This window comes from Cladophialophora bantiana, assembly GCF_000835475.1.
Source record: "Cladophialophora bantiana CBS 173.52 unplaced genomic scaffold supercont1.6, whole genome shotgun sequence".
NCBI lineage: Eukaryota > Fungi > Ascomycota > Eurotiomycetes > Chaetothyriales > Herpotrichiellaceae > Cladophialophora > Cladophialophora bantiana.
This window is the reverse complement of record NW_015971580.1, coordinates 1,080,113-1,095,904: the sequence shown is the minus strand read 5'-3', so window position 1 is coordinate 1,095,904 and position 15,792 is coordinate 1,080,113. Positions and strand designations below refer to the sequence as shown.

Here is a 15,792-nt window from a genome sequence, read left to right as displayed (position 1 = left end):
AATGCACGACTGAGCTTGATGACAGGGCCGTCCTCATAATGCCATGGTTTCCAACCGTGCCCGTGTCGTCTGCGAAGAGTGTCATAATCGAAAGGTGGGACAAGATCAACTTCTCATTGACAAGAGTTAGCCTCGTCTTGGGTCCAATGCGATCTCCACCATCCTGACGGAATCTGTTACAATTGCAAGAGATATGATCAGGTGTGCCGTGAGTGCCGATTGGGGCCATTTTGCGAAACACGACAATCGAACTCATCTCACTTTATTTCTAAAGGATGCGTCGACGCTTACCGAGGAAATCGACCAAAGCGTCTGCAACCTCGCCAGCTGTGAGACCCATTTACCCTGATCACCACAGCTCCCGATGGAAATATATGCAGTGACCTCCACCAGAGCGATCTTCCAACTCCCTCGATCGAAGCCAGAAACAGCCTGGGTGACGAGGTTGATAATTCACCTTATGGCCAAACAAGCTTGTCGAATCGATCAGAGGATCGATTAGGCTACATAGGTGACGAATCTGTTCTTGCAGGTCAACTTTATCCTCCGTCAAGGTGCGACAGCTCAACACTGGGATCTAGAAACGACTTCACCCATGAGATTCTCAGAGTAACCGGAGCTACTGCCATGCCGAATCCAATCTTGACAAAGGCGTTGGTAGACACTTGATTCGAGCAGCGGTATCGTTGACTGCCAATAGTCGCAGTTGACACTCCGTCCGTGTTACTGATGCAAGCTCTTTGCTTTGTTGGGAGCATGCTCCGCTACCCGAGCGCGTCACAATCCTCCTGGACCTCTGCCAAATTTTACCATAATGCCAAAACACTGCTGTACCTGAACGTTGAGAGGAACAATTTGACTACCTTAAAATCAATTTGCCTGATGGGGTGTTGGTCTAACACTTTACCGAATGCTGTAGGCCTTGATCCGCCGTGGTTATGGACAGGAGCGGCGATCAGGCTCGCTTGTCAGATGGGTCTCCATAAAGAATCGTCGTATACACGGTGGACAGACGTAGGGGTCAGTCGCAGGATATGGTGGCACCTTTATGTATGGCCTGCATTCTCTACCCTGATCTTTTGACAGAAAAGAGACTTACGGTTGACTAGTGTTTTGATAAGCTGCAAGCTGCGTGCTATGGGAGGCCTCCTGCCATTAAGACTCACGAAACCGACGTCCGCCCATCGGCCTTGCAAGACTTCGAAGTTGTCAATCCGAAGCCCAGGCTTTTATTCACTACGCCAAATTATGCCTTATTTTAGACAGGATCCTAGCCGCTCAAGCCTGCAGACGCGACATATCCTCCGACCAAATGTTCGGAATTTTGCAGTTTCTCAGCGACTGGGTCCATGACCTTCCAGAAGAGTTGAGCCTGTACGATGGCTCTACCCGCATGCCATATCGTCGAATAGTGTCGGAGAATTTTCTCCTCTACTTCATATGCATTATCCTTCTTTGCCGCTTGTGCGCGCAGCTCCAGCGCTTCTCCTATGCTCTAACAGCTTCCATTTGTAGCCTCTTCATGCATGGTCCGGCTGTTTGAAGAGATGAGCTACCGAGACGGAGTCGTCTATTTTTTGCCTATTTACAACTGGTTTTGCGTGGTCGACAGTGTGACACAAATCTATCAACATCACGCTGTTCAAACAAAGAGGAAGACAGTGGCTGAAGAGCTAGATATCATCAGAGATATTCTGAAACAGCTCCAATCTAAATGGCCATCGGCTATAGTGGTTCTGGATTGGATAAACTGGATAGTCAGTAGCGACCGAGCTGCTGACGAGGTTGTGGTCCACTTCTCCAAAGCCCAACCCGCATCCATTCATGAAGAAGACGGAGTTGAAGAGCCTTACCTGGGGTCATTGACATTGAAAACTTTGTTTCCGTTTCCCCCTAGCATGTGCCCGAACATGAACCTCTTGACCAAAGGCTCTGCGACTGAACATCAATCAGGAATATCTCACTCGGACCTCCCCGACAATGATTTTCTGCCTGGGATCTTTGATGACATGCCTACGAATGCTGGATTTTTTGACATACACCATGAAAACCCCCATCTATCCAACTCTTTGTCCGACACATTTGACTAGTCTAGCGACAGTTGATTTTTCAGGTATACCCACAGGAGGCGTTGGGAACCGTGATAGCAAGTTCAGAGGGCACCTCGTACTAGCTTTAAAGAGGAAGGTGGATTTACCAATGTTCTATATCTATACAAAAATGACCAAGTCCGAAGCTCAAGACTGATCTCGAACTCCGCCGGAAGGTGCCCTCCAATGCGGAAATGTGGACCTTTCTGATGAGGATGACGCCCTTGCCGATCTCGCTTTTTAAATACAGAGATCTCACATGGCAATACGCCTTCATTCCTTGCAGACCCAGCTCAGATCCAATCTCGCCGTATTTATGTCCGCCACATGGGACGAAAACACCCAGATATATTTGCCTGTGCATATACACACTTCCCCCCTCTAGTTGTCTTGCCATCCTCTTGGCCTGTTTCAGGTCCTTAGTCCAGATCGATGCACCAACGCCAATTTGCGTATTGTCGGCCATACCAAAAACTTCGTCCTCATGTGTCCAAGGCATCATGAGGACGATGGGACCGAAAAGCTCCTCTACTGCGATGCGGGAAGTGGGCGATTGGTTGTCAATAATGGTGGGCTTGATGAAAACGTCTGTGGCGCTCTTCTGGAACTGGCGACGGCCTCCTACAGCGACTTTATACTTCTTGGACCGTCTCAAACTGCTTTTCGTTTGGATAGGGCCTACGGTTATAGACTCATCGAGGCGCCTACTGGCACTCAAGGTCACACTGAAGGTAATCATCGCATTACGGAAGCCATTATATATCGATTCATGAACGTAAATAAGCTTGATCGCATAACAGACCTGGCCGGAATTGGTGAAGGCAAGGTTCACAAATTTGCTGCCTCCTCGACGAAACCAGATAACTCTCAAGGGGAGGGAGCGGCTTCAAGAAGTTGGTTCACACAAGCATTGAATGCGATATACGAGGTAAAAACAATATTCGAGAAAAATTACATTTCATTCTCTTTCACTCTATATCTTTTTGTCGGAGGGCTCCAACACCAAGCTGAATGCAAGCCAATTTATCGAGGAAGCGCCCGAAGATAAAGAAACAGGAGAAGAAAAGTATAGTGAGCGCCCATCGCGATCTACTATAACCCATCAGCTGGACACCGTTCTGCTGTTTTGTTACGAACCAAATAGAAGCTACGATTCGATAGTCAGCTTGAAGGTGATTCTGTCCTCGGGCCTGCTGTCGAAGGGCACTCCCAACTCGAGCAACTTGCAGTAGGCGGCGGAGAAGTCGTTGGAGAACTTGTCGGCGTCTTTGGCATAAATCTCGACGTATTTCCTGAACTTGGGGTCCTGCTTCAGCGACATGTCTGTGGGCAGCATCACGAGGCTCTTGCTGGTCTGGTCCTGGTATTGTTTGGGCCCTTTCCAGTTCCGCCATCCCCATTTCTCCTCCATAAGCAGCCTGAAGTACTCGTTGGTGAACACTGTGGAAGAGAAAGTCCAGGGCCCGTCGAAACCAGATCTGTCCGGGTGGCAGCGTCCGACGGCGTGGGCGCCGATGAGAGCCACCGTTTCTTGGTCGTTGAACCCCATTCTGCTAAAGACGGCGTGAACGTGATGTTGGTCCTTTTCCCCATCTGGGAGACGGCCCTCGGGCGAGCAATAGAGACGTCTCGGTCTTGTCGACCATGCCGCCACGGGACAATTGGGCCTTGCATTTCCTGAACTGCGCAGACACCCGCGAGAGTCCAGAGATCCGAGTAGGTGATCCACGGAAACTGGGCCTTGATAGGTTCCAAGAAGTTGCGAGCATTTTCTAGGCCTCTGTTGGGAACATACTGGCTTTCTGGAGCGAATCGCATGATGGCTCCATTGCTTCCCCCAGTTCCGGTTGCGGCATCGTAAGATCCGGATGTGTGCCACGACAACCGAAGTAGAACAGGCCCATATGACCCGTCGTCATACTCGTCGTTGTCCCAAATAGCTTTTGCAATAGCATTGTACACCTTTTGGTAATCTTCCGCAGACGGCTTGAAGACGCTGGCGGTTGACCTACGACTTTTGGCTTGGTCTGTCTCTCCGCAACTTGAGTTTTGAAGTAGTACCCGCCACCCGCGAGAACAGCAATGGCGGCGATCAGTCCCATAGTGCCAATATTGTTGGCTTGGCGTGGAGGCTGGGATGAATAGTGGCGCCGGGAGCATCGTTGGAAGGCCGGCCTCGCAAGGCTCTTGCTCGCGGGACGAGTGGCAATACGAAGAGACCAAGCTGGTGAAACGGTGTTCCTAGACACCACCTTCATAAAAGTTCGAACACTTGTAGCGGAAGCCATAGTGATATATATATGCAAATGGGCAGAAGAATGTCTGAGAAGGGGAAAGAGGAATCCGCCAAGCAAATAGGCCGAACGATGAATTAATAGGACAACGAGACAAGATGCTGCCAGGAATCACTGTATACTAAACAGAGACATTTTCAGACTGTTCAACGGGGCCACTTACGAAGAATAAGTACTCTGTATTCGGAAAGCCTGATCCGCAGCTCCACCGATGCGTAAGGCTGAAAACCACAGGGGTGTCTGACAGTGACATGTCTAGATACGTATTCCGCAACAGGGTATCAGTCCACTTTCTTATTGCTCTACTGGTTGCTGATGCATGAGTGGTGCTACAGTGGAGCAAAATTGACGGATCTTTATCAGAATTTTGATGTTACAAGTCTGCCTACACTGATTGGAAGGTATTTATCAAGCAGGTAACGTGAGGGAGATTTTATTTAATGTAAAGACTGTTTTCCGAGGACTTCCACCCGATTACATTTCAGCGACAGCCGGGCGAATTCATGGATCAAGTCATTTTAGAGCAGTGCGTTCTTACGAGAAGGCTCGTACGATATAATTTTGTGCGCAGAAATATACTAGCGGTAATACAGAGCCCGAAAAAGGTCATTTCGGACATATGTACCTGGATACAAGATTGTAAATACAAAATCCACCATAAGCTCCACTATAAAATCACTTCACCTTCTTCCATCGTCCCCCGGATTCACGGCACATTGCTGCTTCTCCATTTTCTCGCCATTTTGTCCCTAATTTATCGTGACCCTGACCACGACTGCCCACGATTTTTCTCTCGTATACATTCCTGTGCCTGGAAATTCACCGCTGCCTGTTTGTTCCCCGTGCTTTGACCCAGTCTACTCCAGCCACCTCTAGTCACGCTATGTTAAGCAACTATATTCGCAGATACACGACCAAAGCATCTTAGCATCTCACCCTGTCTTACCATACGTCATTGTCACTACGGGGTATATCTGATTTATCTGGCGGACGTCATGCCATTTCTCGGTAGTTGGGACTGTCGAGCTCCCCGAGGATTACCTTGTTTCCACTTCATGAATACAGTACCAGTCTCGAGGGCGAGTTTAGTTCAAACTAACCGCATCATCTACTGGCGTCACCTTTGGTCTCCAGCACTCATTTGGTCATGATCTCATTCATATCCCTATACGTCCCCAACAAGCCCGAATAATTCTACTCCTCTCTTTTACTTCTATCCATACCCCAGGACATATCTCGGAGCATATTCGATCATATGGTAGATCTGTACTCCTTCCTATGCCTCGAATGTCAAAGCGGAAGACATGAGATTGCTCTTCTCCTTCAGCGCCTTTCCTTTTCGGGCGGTGGGACCTGATATATGCCGGCATCATCCCTTTAAATTCGTCATCGGATATCATTCTTTATCTGCTCTATGGCCTCTTTCGCCTCGATAATCTGCCGGAAAATGGCCCTTTGCTCCTCCTAGCTGTTGCTCCCGGCGGCCTGCGCAGTGTTGACCATCGCGACGCTGGTCTAGGACTGTTCATCTGCTATGACTTTCCTAGTGTCAGCGCTCTGGGACTGCAGTGCCCGTTGCAGGATGTGCCTGTCGTTGATAATAGCGTCAACGATTATCTTGGTGTTGTGGCACTGAAGGTCGGAAAGACCGAGCTGCTGGAGGGTGAGGAGGTTGACACGTTCCCTGTACAAAGCAACCGAGGGAAGAGCTAGATGTCTGTTGTTGCTTCTTTTCATGATGGAGAGGTGAACACAGTCCCGTAGTGTCTTCCCGCCCGTGGATTGGTACCTGACCTACCTAAGATCTACAATCAGCCAGAGGTCGATTTCGTCTCGATACGTATTGAATGGTTTCCCAATGGCATATATCTTCTCTTTGCTCCACGCGCTCCATAGAGAGCCTTCCTCGTGCTCGTCTATTGCTAATCTTCCATTCCGTCGTCACTTTAGCTATTACGCCGAGAAGGTCCTGAGCGCCGTCCCTGCAACCCTTGCGGATGCTGTCAAGATTCGGATTGTATGACTCCAGCGGCTTCTCCGTTTCGTCAGAAGGATTATTCTGCTGAATTTGGGCTGCAAACTTGCGAAGGTTTTTGTCGTCGTCTTAACATCCACCGTTTTGTTGTCTGACCCGAATTGATGGAGTTCTCGCGCCTTGGAAACAACGATGATGATGTGTCTAATTAGATCGAATTGTTCACGGCTAGGCCAATAGCAGTGAGCGGGTCGAGCACAATTGTGCTTTACCCAATACGCAGGCTTGATGCAATCACTGTACATGATGGATTCAGAAAGTCCTAATGAGAAATTGAGAGGCCCCGTTCAATATAGAAAGCCTGTGGCGTTGACAGTCCTGGCAGGAGAAGACGGTATATACGGTGTCGTTTAGGTAACGTGGGGTATGTATCTGGCCACAGCGTCTGTATGCGCGGGGTAGGTGTACGCCGAAAGGCTTCCTAAGTAGGCAGCTGAGCTCATTGGCGACCTAGGCTTTTCTAGTGGCCAGGGATCCAGAGGAACCATCTTCATACGGTCTCGAGGCTCCAAGGCTCGAGCTGGCAGCCAAAGACCAACACTTTTTTGAAGGACTTGTCGTTCCCTTACTTGTTTCTGGAAGGGGACAAGCCAGACAAAACCAGTCCGTGCACTTCGTAATCACGATTTCAGCGCTCTCACCTGGGACAGGAGGGGTTAAGCGAGGCAGGTGAGGCCGTTTGTTGAGGATCAGCCTTGCTGCTCGGCGGAAGCCACCGAAAGTATATCTATTATAATCAGGCGTCTCCCCAGACCCTTCGCCCTCTTGACCCCCTGTAGTATGCCCTCCAATTGAATCACATCCTTACCTTACCAAAGTCCAGTTCTGCTTCCAGGCCCGAGCAACCCGCCTTTAACCGGGGCACTGGCTAAGTGTTTCAGAGCTGTGGTGATTGGGCACAATGGGCAGCCGTACAGCCGTCAGCGGGCGTCAGCAAAACATTGGGGGCCTAAAACATTCCGCAACAATTTCATCTCGACGTTATCTTGGGATCATCTCAGAATGAACTACTCCGTGCCTCAGCAGGATGCATAGAAGGCGAGCTTTGAAAGCTTGCACTTCTTGCCACGAGAGAAAGATCCGATGTGACGTGGATATTGTTGAAGTCCCCTGCACCAAGTGCTCCGAGACGGGGAACCAGTGTACCCTGAGGACAAGGAAAGCTTACAGGTATGCCGTTCAGCCAATTCAGGCATGATATTTGTGGAGAACCATCAGTTGACCGGACAGCAGCCCCAGAGGACAGCAGCTGCACCAGACCAGTCGACTGGCAGCAGTTGACAACTCCCGCGCCAACGAGCAGGGTCTTGTGCACAGCGATGTAGAAGATTCTAACTCAGCGCCAAGCGTCTGCCCACAAAAAGTAGCCAGAGAGAGCCAGTTTCTGGGGGCTGGTATCTCGTCTCCCTCGGCCACAATCCCAGCATCCGTTTTCATCGGGGACAAACATGGCTATGGAGCAGTGCTTGACGCAACTGTTGGCGGCAACGTTGCTGATCGCTATTTGCTGATCGCCACTACCACCGGAAAATCGCTTGCTCCAGAGGATCTGGAGTATTTACGGGCCAAAGGGTGTTTCTCTCTTCCTAGCGAGAAAGTGTGCTCGGAGCTGATAAAGGTATATTTCTGTTTCGTCCACCCGACATTCCCGGTCTTGGACGGCGCTGCCTTTCTGCGAGATTACGCCAATCAGGGCCTGTCCCACATGAATCTGTTACTCGTATGGAGCATGTTTTCAGTTGCTGCAAGTTACATCTCCGACACCACCATGCAGGTCGCAGGATATAAGAGTCGCATCATGATGAAAGACTCTATCGTCACTCGTGCGAAATTGCTCTATCAACTAAGTCACGAGAACGACAAAACTGTGCTTCTTCAAGCCGCGTTGTTGTTGAGTTTCTGGTTCGTCGACGCAGATGATGTTATGCAATCATGGTATTGGTCCGGTATTGCCTTTGGACTTGCACAAACTTTGGGTCTGCACCGTGATCCTTGTTCTGCACATCAACACACCCAGTATGCGTTCGGTCGAACCCTCTGGTGGTGCTGTATGCTCAGAGATGCCTGGCTTGCCTTCAGTATGGGTCGCCCCTTGAGGCTGAATCGCGATCATTGTAGTACCTCCATGCCGCTAATTCCCGAAACTCAACTCAGCTACCAAGGAATGGTCTTTGAGAGCAAGGAGTTTTACAGTTCCGGCGATGCTGCTGCATTTGCGGAGATCTGGCATCGCCTGCTCATAACCAGCGAGGCTCTGAGGGAGCTCCTGGGAGAGAGACACAAACCGCGCCAATCTCGGAGATCGAGTACACATGTCGATGAACTTTCCTCCCGGGTGTTTTCTCATAGTGAAGCCTTTATCGGCCTCAAAAGCAAGATTTCTCTTCCCCGCCGTGTGGCCATGGGTCAACTGCAACTATATGAGCAAGCAGCACTCATTGCACTTTTACGACCAGATCGCCCTGAGCAGACCGGTGAACGGCTACGTGCGGCGGCGGCAGCATCTACCTCCGCCTTACAAGCGTTCATAAACGACGGCACAGTGGCCTATGCTGGCCCAGTGAGCATCCCTCTAATAGCTCCCGCCATGCACACATTTCTGCTTGCCATGAAATCATCGAACCCACTGTTGAGAAAAGTCGCTGTTAACAACCTCGACTTGCATTTCTTATTTTTATCTGAGCTCGAAGAGAATTATCCAGCCGCTTCTATCGTCCACAACCTTTTCAAGGCAGCCAAAGAGTCCGTCGCATCTCAGACTGCTGCAGGCGGACACGACAATCCAGATTCCTCCTCTCGCACTCCTCAGGGTTATACCTGGACAGGGCCCAACTCTCCCAGCCATTCACCGAGCGATTGTCCCTTTGATAAAGCTAATGGTCCAGACTATTTTCCCTGGCTTCCAAGTGGTGCAGGTTACGGGAACCATGCTCCTTCCACGTGCTAAGGGTGCTCTATAGTGCGAACCTTAGAAACATGCCCAGAGAACCGGGTTCTTTCGAAGCGCAACGTTTGCTTCACTCTCAAGGTCGTTAAGAGAGTTGCAACGCCGGCCCAAACCCATGGCAAGCACCAACCTAACCGATTAGCAACTATTCCAAGTACTGGGCCTTGGAGACTGACCAATCGCGAACACCACATTCAGGTCTTTGACGACATAGACAACAATGGTTGTGACTGTCGCCACTACCACCGAGCCCAACCCCCAGAACCAATTGAGTTCCTCGAGCATCCTCCTAAACGTCTCACTTGCCTCATACCTAGCTCGCAAAGCGCGACGGAAACCTTCGCCTCCACCTCCGTCGACGGCCACGATGTCTTCCATCACCACAAATACGCCCGGCTTGCAAACGCTTCCTCGCGGTGTTGAGGACATCCGGATGGGAAGTTTCAGGCCCAATGTCGATATGACACCCGTAACCGTGAGAAGACCACCGGCAAGGTACAAGACAATGGCCTGCGGCATGGATGCTTGGCGCAAGTCGACGACTTCATCGGCAGTGGCGACGGAAAGTACAGCTGTGACAATCACAAATCCCAGGATTGCGGTATAATTGAAAAAGTCCATCTAATGATGGATTTTATCAGCTCGGTTCTCGTAAGACACATGGCAGTCCAGACTGACTGAGTACCATCTACCATCAATGATTCTGCACTGCGATCCCTTCCTCATTAGCAGCCATGAACGGTATATGATTGTGAGTACGGAGAGGACCAGCAAAATTGTGGTCGGTATTTCCAGTGCCTTGTCCTGCTTCTTGTGTGCTGCATAGTGGAGGGTGAAATACAAGACCTCAAACTGGATGCACGTGATGGTGATTATGGCAGTCCATATGATGGCTATGGAGCGCTTTCGCTTTCCTAGGCTGTATCCGAGCTCAGGGAGGGTAGTGTTCACCGCCATCATGCGATCGCCTCTCAAGGTGGTGGTGGATTCCAATCGGGGTCCCTAATTGACAGGTTTCTGATATGTAGGTTTTGTGATTGAAGGGGTTCTAATCTGTACTATACATTGCTTTGGGGGATGCTGGTCTCAGGAGAAGGATGATGTCGATGAATAGAGGTCATTTCGACTTCTTTCGGTCCTTATAGTTCTCGATTTCTGATCCATTTCGTCCCGCCAAGAAGGATTCAACCACGCGTCGAGGATGACTGCAACGGCAAGAATCACTCCAGCACAAAATACGCATTCGCGCAGCCTCGCGTGTACCGTCATGAAGATGGCGAAAACTCCGTCGCCGAATTTACCGTAAGTGTTTGTCCACGGAGATGAAACATCGGCCGGTAATTTCGGTAATTTCACTCGTCGACAAAATTCGGCATCTTAGGGCGGCCCTTTGGGCGCCCTGCTTACGAGAAACCTAGCCTCGCCGCCGTGAAACCGGGCGAGCGGGGCGAGCACGCGGCGACGTCAGCCTCGTCCACAGTGGGGACTTTGTCTTGGCACTTAGAAACGAGGCTCCTCCTTCTCACCTTCGCACTTACCTCGCTCGCCTTCATACTCATTTCACCTAACTTCGCAGTAAGTATTACTCTTCATCGTGAGTTTCCTCATCTCGTACGCGACCCAAGAGAAGCGCATTTTCGATCAGTGCGGCCACCCACGACTCAGCCCCAACGACGCATGCACTTGAAAGTGTCATCGCTTGATTGGTTGTGTTCTTTGCTTGGAGAAGCGACATTTACGTGAAGGTTTACCCCAAATCTGTCATGCTGCATTGAAGTATCGTCTCTGCAGATCCACTGAGCCACTCAGAAGCTGAATATGGTACCTAGCCACCGAAGCGAAAAAGCTACGCTGGTCTTTGAGGACGAAGAGGCCCAACTCCGTGAATCGGTCAGTTTTCGAGAACGAATGGTAGGTAAATTGGAAGAGGGCTGAGTTCCGGACTGCGGCTCTGTCGCTGTGTATTGAGCACAAAAAGCACTTCCTGACTAAATCCCGGCAGCCGCCTCGTTCCGGACCATGGGCATCACAATTAACCCGATCCAACGACACTACCTGGCAACTTAGAGTACAGCACATCAAGTCCAAAGGGACCCCGCTTCGAGCATGAGATGGTATGGCACCTATCGTCTTCCGCTAGAGAGCTTATCTGATGAAATTCCCACCTTGACGAAAATGTGTCTGATGACATTCCCTCCTACCGAAATGTGATGCTCTTCCGTGTTCTAGTAGCACCACCGCCACAAGTATTCTCGGTGAATTTACTCAGACTGCTCTTCTATTTTCTGAAAAATGGCGCCCCAGGATCTATCGACGGTCTTGTCGTCATGGTTACTGATAGCTCTCAGCCTTATTCCCATATCGATTGCTGCAGAACCCACTGCTCAATCGACAAACGCAACCCTTCCCAATGGAATCTCGAATCATGGGGACCCAAACTTGCTCTGCACATCTACCAAATGGAGTGACGTCGCTTTCTTTTTCATCGGCAATTATGCTGCCCATGCCGGGACAGTTGTTTCGCTGCCCGGGGAGTCGACCATGGATTTCGTGGTAACGGTGCTTCTTGCTCTTGTTTTCCCAAGCTCGGGAGCGTTACGGGGTTTCCGTTTCATCAGGAACAGCACCATGACACGGGATCCTCTGCACGTTGCTCTGAAGGCTGGAGCTCTTTGCATGGTTGTTCGGGCGCCCAACTGGAGCCCAAAATCAGGCGATTGTCTTCATACGCTATCATTTGTGAGCAAGGATATGATAAGTATATACCCTCTTACCTTGCACGAAAAAATGCCTCGATCGCCACAACAATCATTTCATCAGACTACTGACTCAATAGATAGGGATGGCAAAGGCTGAACCTCTCCTGTCCCGGAGAAAGGTAGACAAGTTGTTGAAAGAGCGGCGGAATCCCGCAGAAGAACTCAATTCCCTGTAAGTCAATGGCATGCCCTCTTAGGTGGCTCAACACTCTAGGTTCTAGGCTAAACGGAGAACTTTGTCATCGCAGAAAACAGTGCACCAACCCAAGGCAACCCGCCCGACTGAGTGTTGAAACGCCTCCATGGCTCAGGGGTTCTCTCCTCCTGGTCGGACGCAGGATCCATGGCAACCTCAAATTACCTCAGGGCTATACTCTGGTTGGGGTCCCAAAGGATGCCTCCGTTGAGAGTTGCATACGAAACATTGACAATGTCGGGGATTCTATTCTCAACCGGTTTGAAACGGAGGTAATCGCAGCTTCGTACAGTACCCCCAAAGCCTTGGTTGCCATCGCTCAGGCAGTCTATGCCTCAGTCACATTGTATCGATCGCGAGGCGACCAAATTACGAGATACGGCTATGCGGCGTTCGGGCTCACGGTGGTTCCTTATATAGCCATGTCACTATTGAACCTCCTCAGCACCTTGGTTACCCCGGAGTACGCTGCGCTTTATATGATAGGATCTGGGATTATGGACGAAGCCAAGACACGCGGAGGCGTTTTTGAGAGTGTGGTTGGTCGACTTGTTGATGAAGAGGTCACCGTCGATCAGACCTTTCTCTTCTCTGGGTCGTTCAAGGAGCGCGACGAGGACCATAATTGCGAAGATGAGGTTGGTGATAACCACCGCCAGTCTCGTAAAATGTTTGAGTTTGACTTGACCTCTGAGCAGGTCAACAATCCTGCGTCTGTGGAAAAACCTGGAAGCGAAGATTCAGCTGGTACAAAAGAGCCAGAACAAAAGACCAGCGCCGTGGTAGAAACGTCGTGGTCAGTGCCTGTAACATCAATGACCCGGCAAAGGAGTTCCACGATTTGGGCATTCATTAGCACTACTCAATCTCGACTCGATCCTATGGTCACTGCCAGCAGCCGCCCGCCGAGAGACGAGCCTTGTATCGTGGTCCCGGCGTGCTACAACTTCAAAAGGAAAATCACCAAATATTCTCGGCTAGATTGCCATTATCCCCGTACGGCCACGCCTGGTCCACTGCAGGTCATATTTGACATAGTCATAAGGGGTAGAAATCTGGATTCATGGGCGGCCACCTTCATCCTCAGCGCCATCTGGATCGCCATCATAGGTGGAATGTCTCATTTTAAGCCCGGCTCCAGTACTCTCGCACAGAGGGCATGGATTATGACCTGGATGGTCTATGGAATCTTTGTTGGGGGCATGTGGAGACCCAAGGTCTCCGTGCTGACTGAGCTCTGGAGGCAAACACGGATGGCGCGTCGGGAGAGAATTCCACTAGGCTTCCGATTCTACGGCAATTTCTTTGGGGTACATATGGCTCTGCTGAATGTTTGCCTTTATTCGACCCCTGCAGTTGGAGGCTTCGTGGTGGTCGCCAAAATGATCTGGGAGTATGGCAACTGCCAACGAATTTGATCGGGCGTTCGATGAAGCTTGGTTTGCCGGACACAACATTCTACTCTCGAAACAAAGCCATCGTGTCTGTGTTCCTTGCTGACCTAATCAAATCTTCTCTACCGTAAAACCTCCACCAAGGTCAATTACATTGGTTGTACTTCTTGGAAACGGCGGGAATGGAATTACTTAGTCTATTCTATAAAACGCCTCTCCTCTCAATAGCCATCCAAGATGATAATCTTGTTCCGAGGGACCGAATTGCCAATGATTCAGCTTCCCGTACACTCTTTCAGCGCGCCTTTCGTAACCAAAAACTCGAGAGGTAAGCCGATCGTTAAGCCAACCGGTGTCAGGTAAGCTCGATCTCAGATCTGAGGGAATCGACGTGGAAGGCCACAATCCAGGAATAAGGCAACAGTTTGAGAAGAAAGTTCCGACTATGGTAACTGATTGCGCTCTTTGGGATATACCACCTTGCCATCTTCCTCGAGCGCGCTTGCAGCCGTTCAATGGTCGGACGAAGCTTGGCTTCGTGATTGCGAAGGGCTTGGAGGACATCCGTCGTTTTCTGGAGTTCTTTACCAAGTATCTCCGCAGATGTCAATGCCATGCCGGCGCCCTGACCCGAAAGAAGCGTGAGACAGTGTGCGGCATCACCAAGAAGGACCACTCTGCCTTTAGACCACTTTGGTAAAGTAACCAACGTGAGGCTGTCCATATTCACAAACGCCTCTGCTTTTTCTGCACGTTCGACAGCCTCACGCACTTGCGAAACACTCTTGGCAGTGATTTCACGCAGGATGTCGAACCTGTCTCGCGACGTCTCCGTCGACAAGCACCGATCTTCACGCCAGATGTGCATTCCGGTCATACCCTGGGCTTGCGCTGTGAACAGCATATCCAAATGCCCAGGGCTATTGAACGAGTAACAATTTTCCTTGTTTTCAGGCCGCGTTTCAAAATTGTACGCTGCATAATAGTATCCTAGCGGCTCTAAATGACTGTGACCGGCGTCTTCGAAGAGTTGCTGGCGGATCTTGGAACGAAACCCATCAGCACCGATCAACAGGTCCGCCTCAATGACATCGCCGCCTGCGAGTACGGCACGGATCTTGTCTCCTCTATCAGTAAAGCTGCTGACGGTCTCGTTAAATCTGATCGAACTGCCTAGAACTTTTGCGAGTGTGCGGGCCACACCGTCGCGTCGAACGGCCAGCGCCTCCAAGCCTCCATAAACGTCAGCGTAGCGGATGCGACACAATTCCTTCCCGTTGTTGTCACTGATGATGTTGCTTTCGTAGGCATGAGCCACGGATTTGAGATCGTCTAAAAGGTTCATATGTTGGATTGTTTCGTACCCCAGTCCTGCTATAGACAAGGTATAGCCGCCAGCCCGAAAGGTGGCCGCCCTCTCAACAACCACGGACTGCCAGCCAGCCTTGTCAAGCCACCAAGCAGCGGCTAACCCGGCGATTCCCGCTCCGACAACGATGGCTAGTGGTTTTTCCATCCTGACAGTCCAGAGAATCTGGCGGGGGAGTTATCGGTTGTCGATGGAAGCCCAAGACTAAATCCAAGGAAATCTCGGGGCACGAGAGTGTCGCTACAGTCTCTTCAGCCGCAAGCAGTAAACCAAGTATTTGTAGCCCTAAATCAGAAGCAATCACATGCAAGCAACAACGTCAAAAAGACTCATCATGAGTTTAACCTCCTGATTCCTCTCGCCCAAAATTCCTGACCGGCAGACCCCTTCAGATGGGTTTCAGTCTATGGCGGAAATAGTACCTCGCATACGTATTAACTGATGCCGTTAGTGAATGAGGACCTTAAGTCGGGTACCGCTTCCGCACCGACTAAGTTATAGAATGTTGCCCTAAACTCATATCAGGTCGTGAGTACCTTGGTAGTGTCGGGAGAGGATCTTAGCGAGTGGGTGCTCAGGATGGCCCACTAGCATGGCTTAAATCGACATTTACACATTGAGGTTCAAAACTGCTAACCGAAAAGACATTCATTGAGTGTTCTCTTCTCCCCACACGTGGTTCCGAACACGGCTCTTTCGCTTATAGTA

General features: G+C 50.4%; 6 protein-coding genes across 6 annotated transcripts; 3 read left to right on the top strand and 3 right to left on the bottom strand.

Annotated features, from left to right (window-relative positions):
* Positions 1-1,526: 1,526 nt before the first annotated feature.
* Z519_04713 (uncharacterized protein) lies at positions 1,527-2,090 on the top strand (the record flags this gene model as incomplete). Its single annotated transcript, XM_016762458.1, has 1 exon — positions 1,527-2,090. One exon carries the CDS (start codon positions 1,527-1,529, stop codon positions 2,088-2,090), a length of 564 nt encoding a protein of 187 aa, XP_016621405.1.
* Positions 2,091-3,237: 1,147 nt separating this feature from the next.
* Z519_04712 (cytochrome c peroxidase, mitochondrial) lies at positions 3,238-4,378 on the bottom strand (the record flags this gene model as incomplete). Its single annotated transcript, XM_016762457.1, has 2 exons — positions 3,238-3,830; positions 3,886-4,378. The coding sequence occupies 2 exons, from the start codon at positions 4,376-4,378 to the stop codon at positions 3,238-3,240; spliced, it is 1,086 nt and encodes a 361-aa protein (XP_016621404.1).
* A 3,068-nt stretch (positions 4,379-7,446) lies between these two features.
* On the top strand, positions 7,447-9,366 carry Z519_04711 (uncharacterized protein; the record flags this gene model as incomplete). The annotated part of the gene is made up of 2 exons (XM_016762456.1): positions 7,447-7,589; positions 7,653-9,366. The coding sequence occupies 2 exons, from the start codon at positions 7,447-7,449 to the stop codon at positions 9,364-9,366; spliced, it is 1,857 nt and encodes a 618-aa protein (XP_016621403.1).
* A 138-nt stretch (positions 9,367-9,504) lies between these two features.
* Positions 9,505-10,323, bottom strand: Z519_04710 (uncharacterized protein; the record flags this gene model as incomplete). The annotated part of the gene is made up of 2 exons (XM_016762455.1): positions 9,505-9,987; positions 10,045-10,323. 2 exons carry the CDS (start codon positions 10,321-10,323, stop codon positions 9,505-9,507), a joined length of 762 nt encoding a protein of 253 aa, XP_016621402.1.
* Positions 10,324-11,658: 1,335 nt separating this feature from the next.
* On the top strand, positions 11,659-13,739 carry Z519_04709 (uncharacterized protein; the record flags this gene model as incomplete). Its single annotated transcript, XM_016762454.1, has 3 exons — positions 11,659-12,124; positions 12,207-12,297; positions 12,347-13,739. 3 exons carry the CDS (start codon positions 11,659-11,661, stop codon positions 13,737-13,739), a joined length of 1,950 nt encoding a protein of 649 aa, XP_016621401.1.
* Positions 13,740-14,070: 331 nt separating this feature from the next.
* On the bottom strand, positions 14,071-15,231 carry Z519_04708 (uncharacterized protein; the record flags this gene model as incomplete). The annotated part of the gene is made up of 1 exon (XM_016762453.1): positions 14,071-15,231. One exon carries the CDS (start codon positions 15,229-15,231, stop codon positions 14,071-14,073), a length of 1,161 nt encoding a protein of 386 aa, XP_016621400.1.
* Positions 15,232-15,792: the final 561 nt, after the last annotated feature.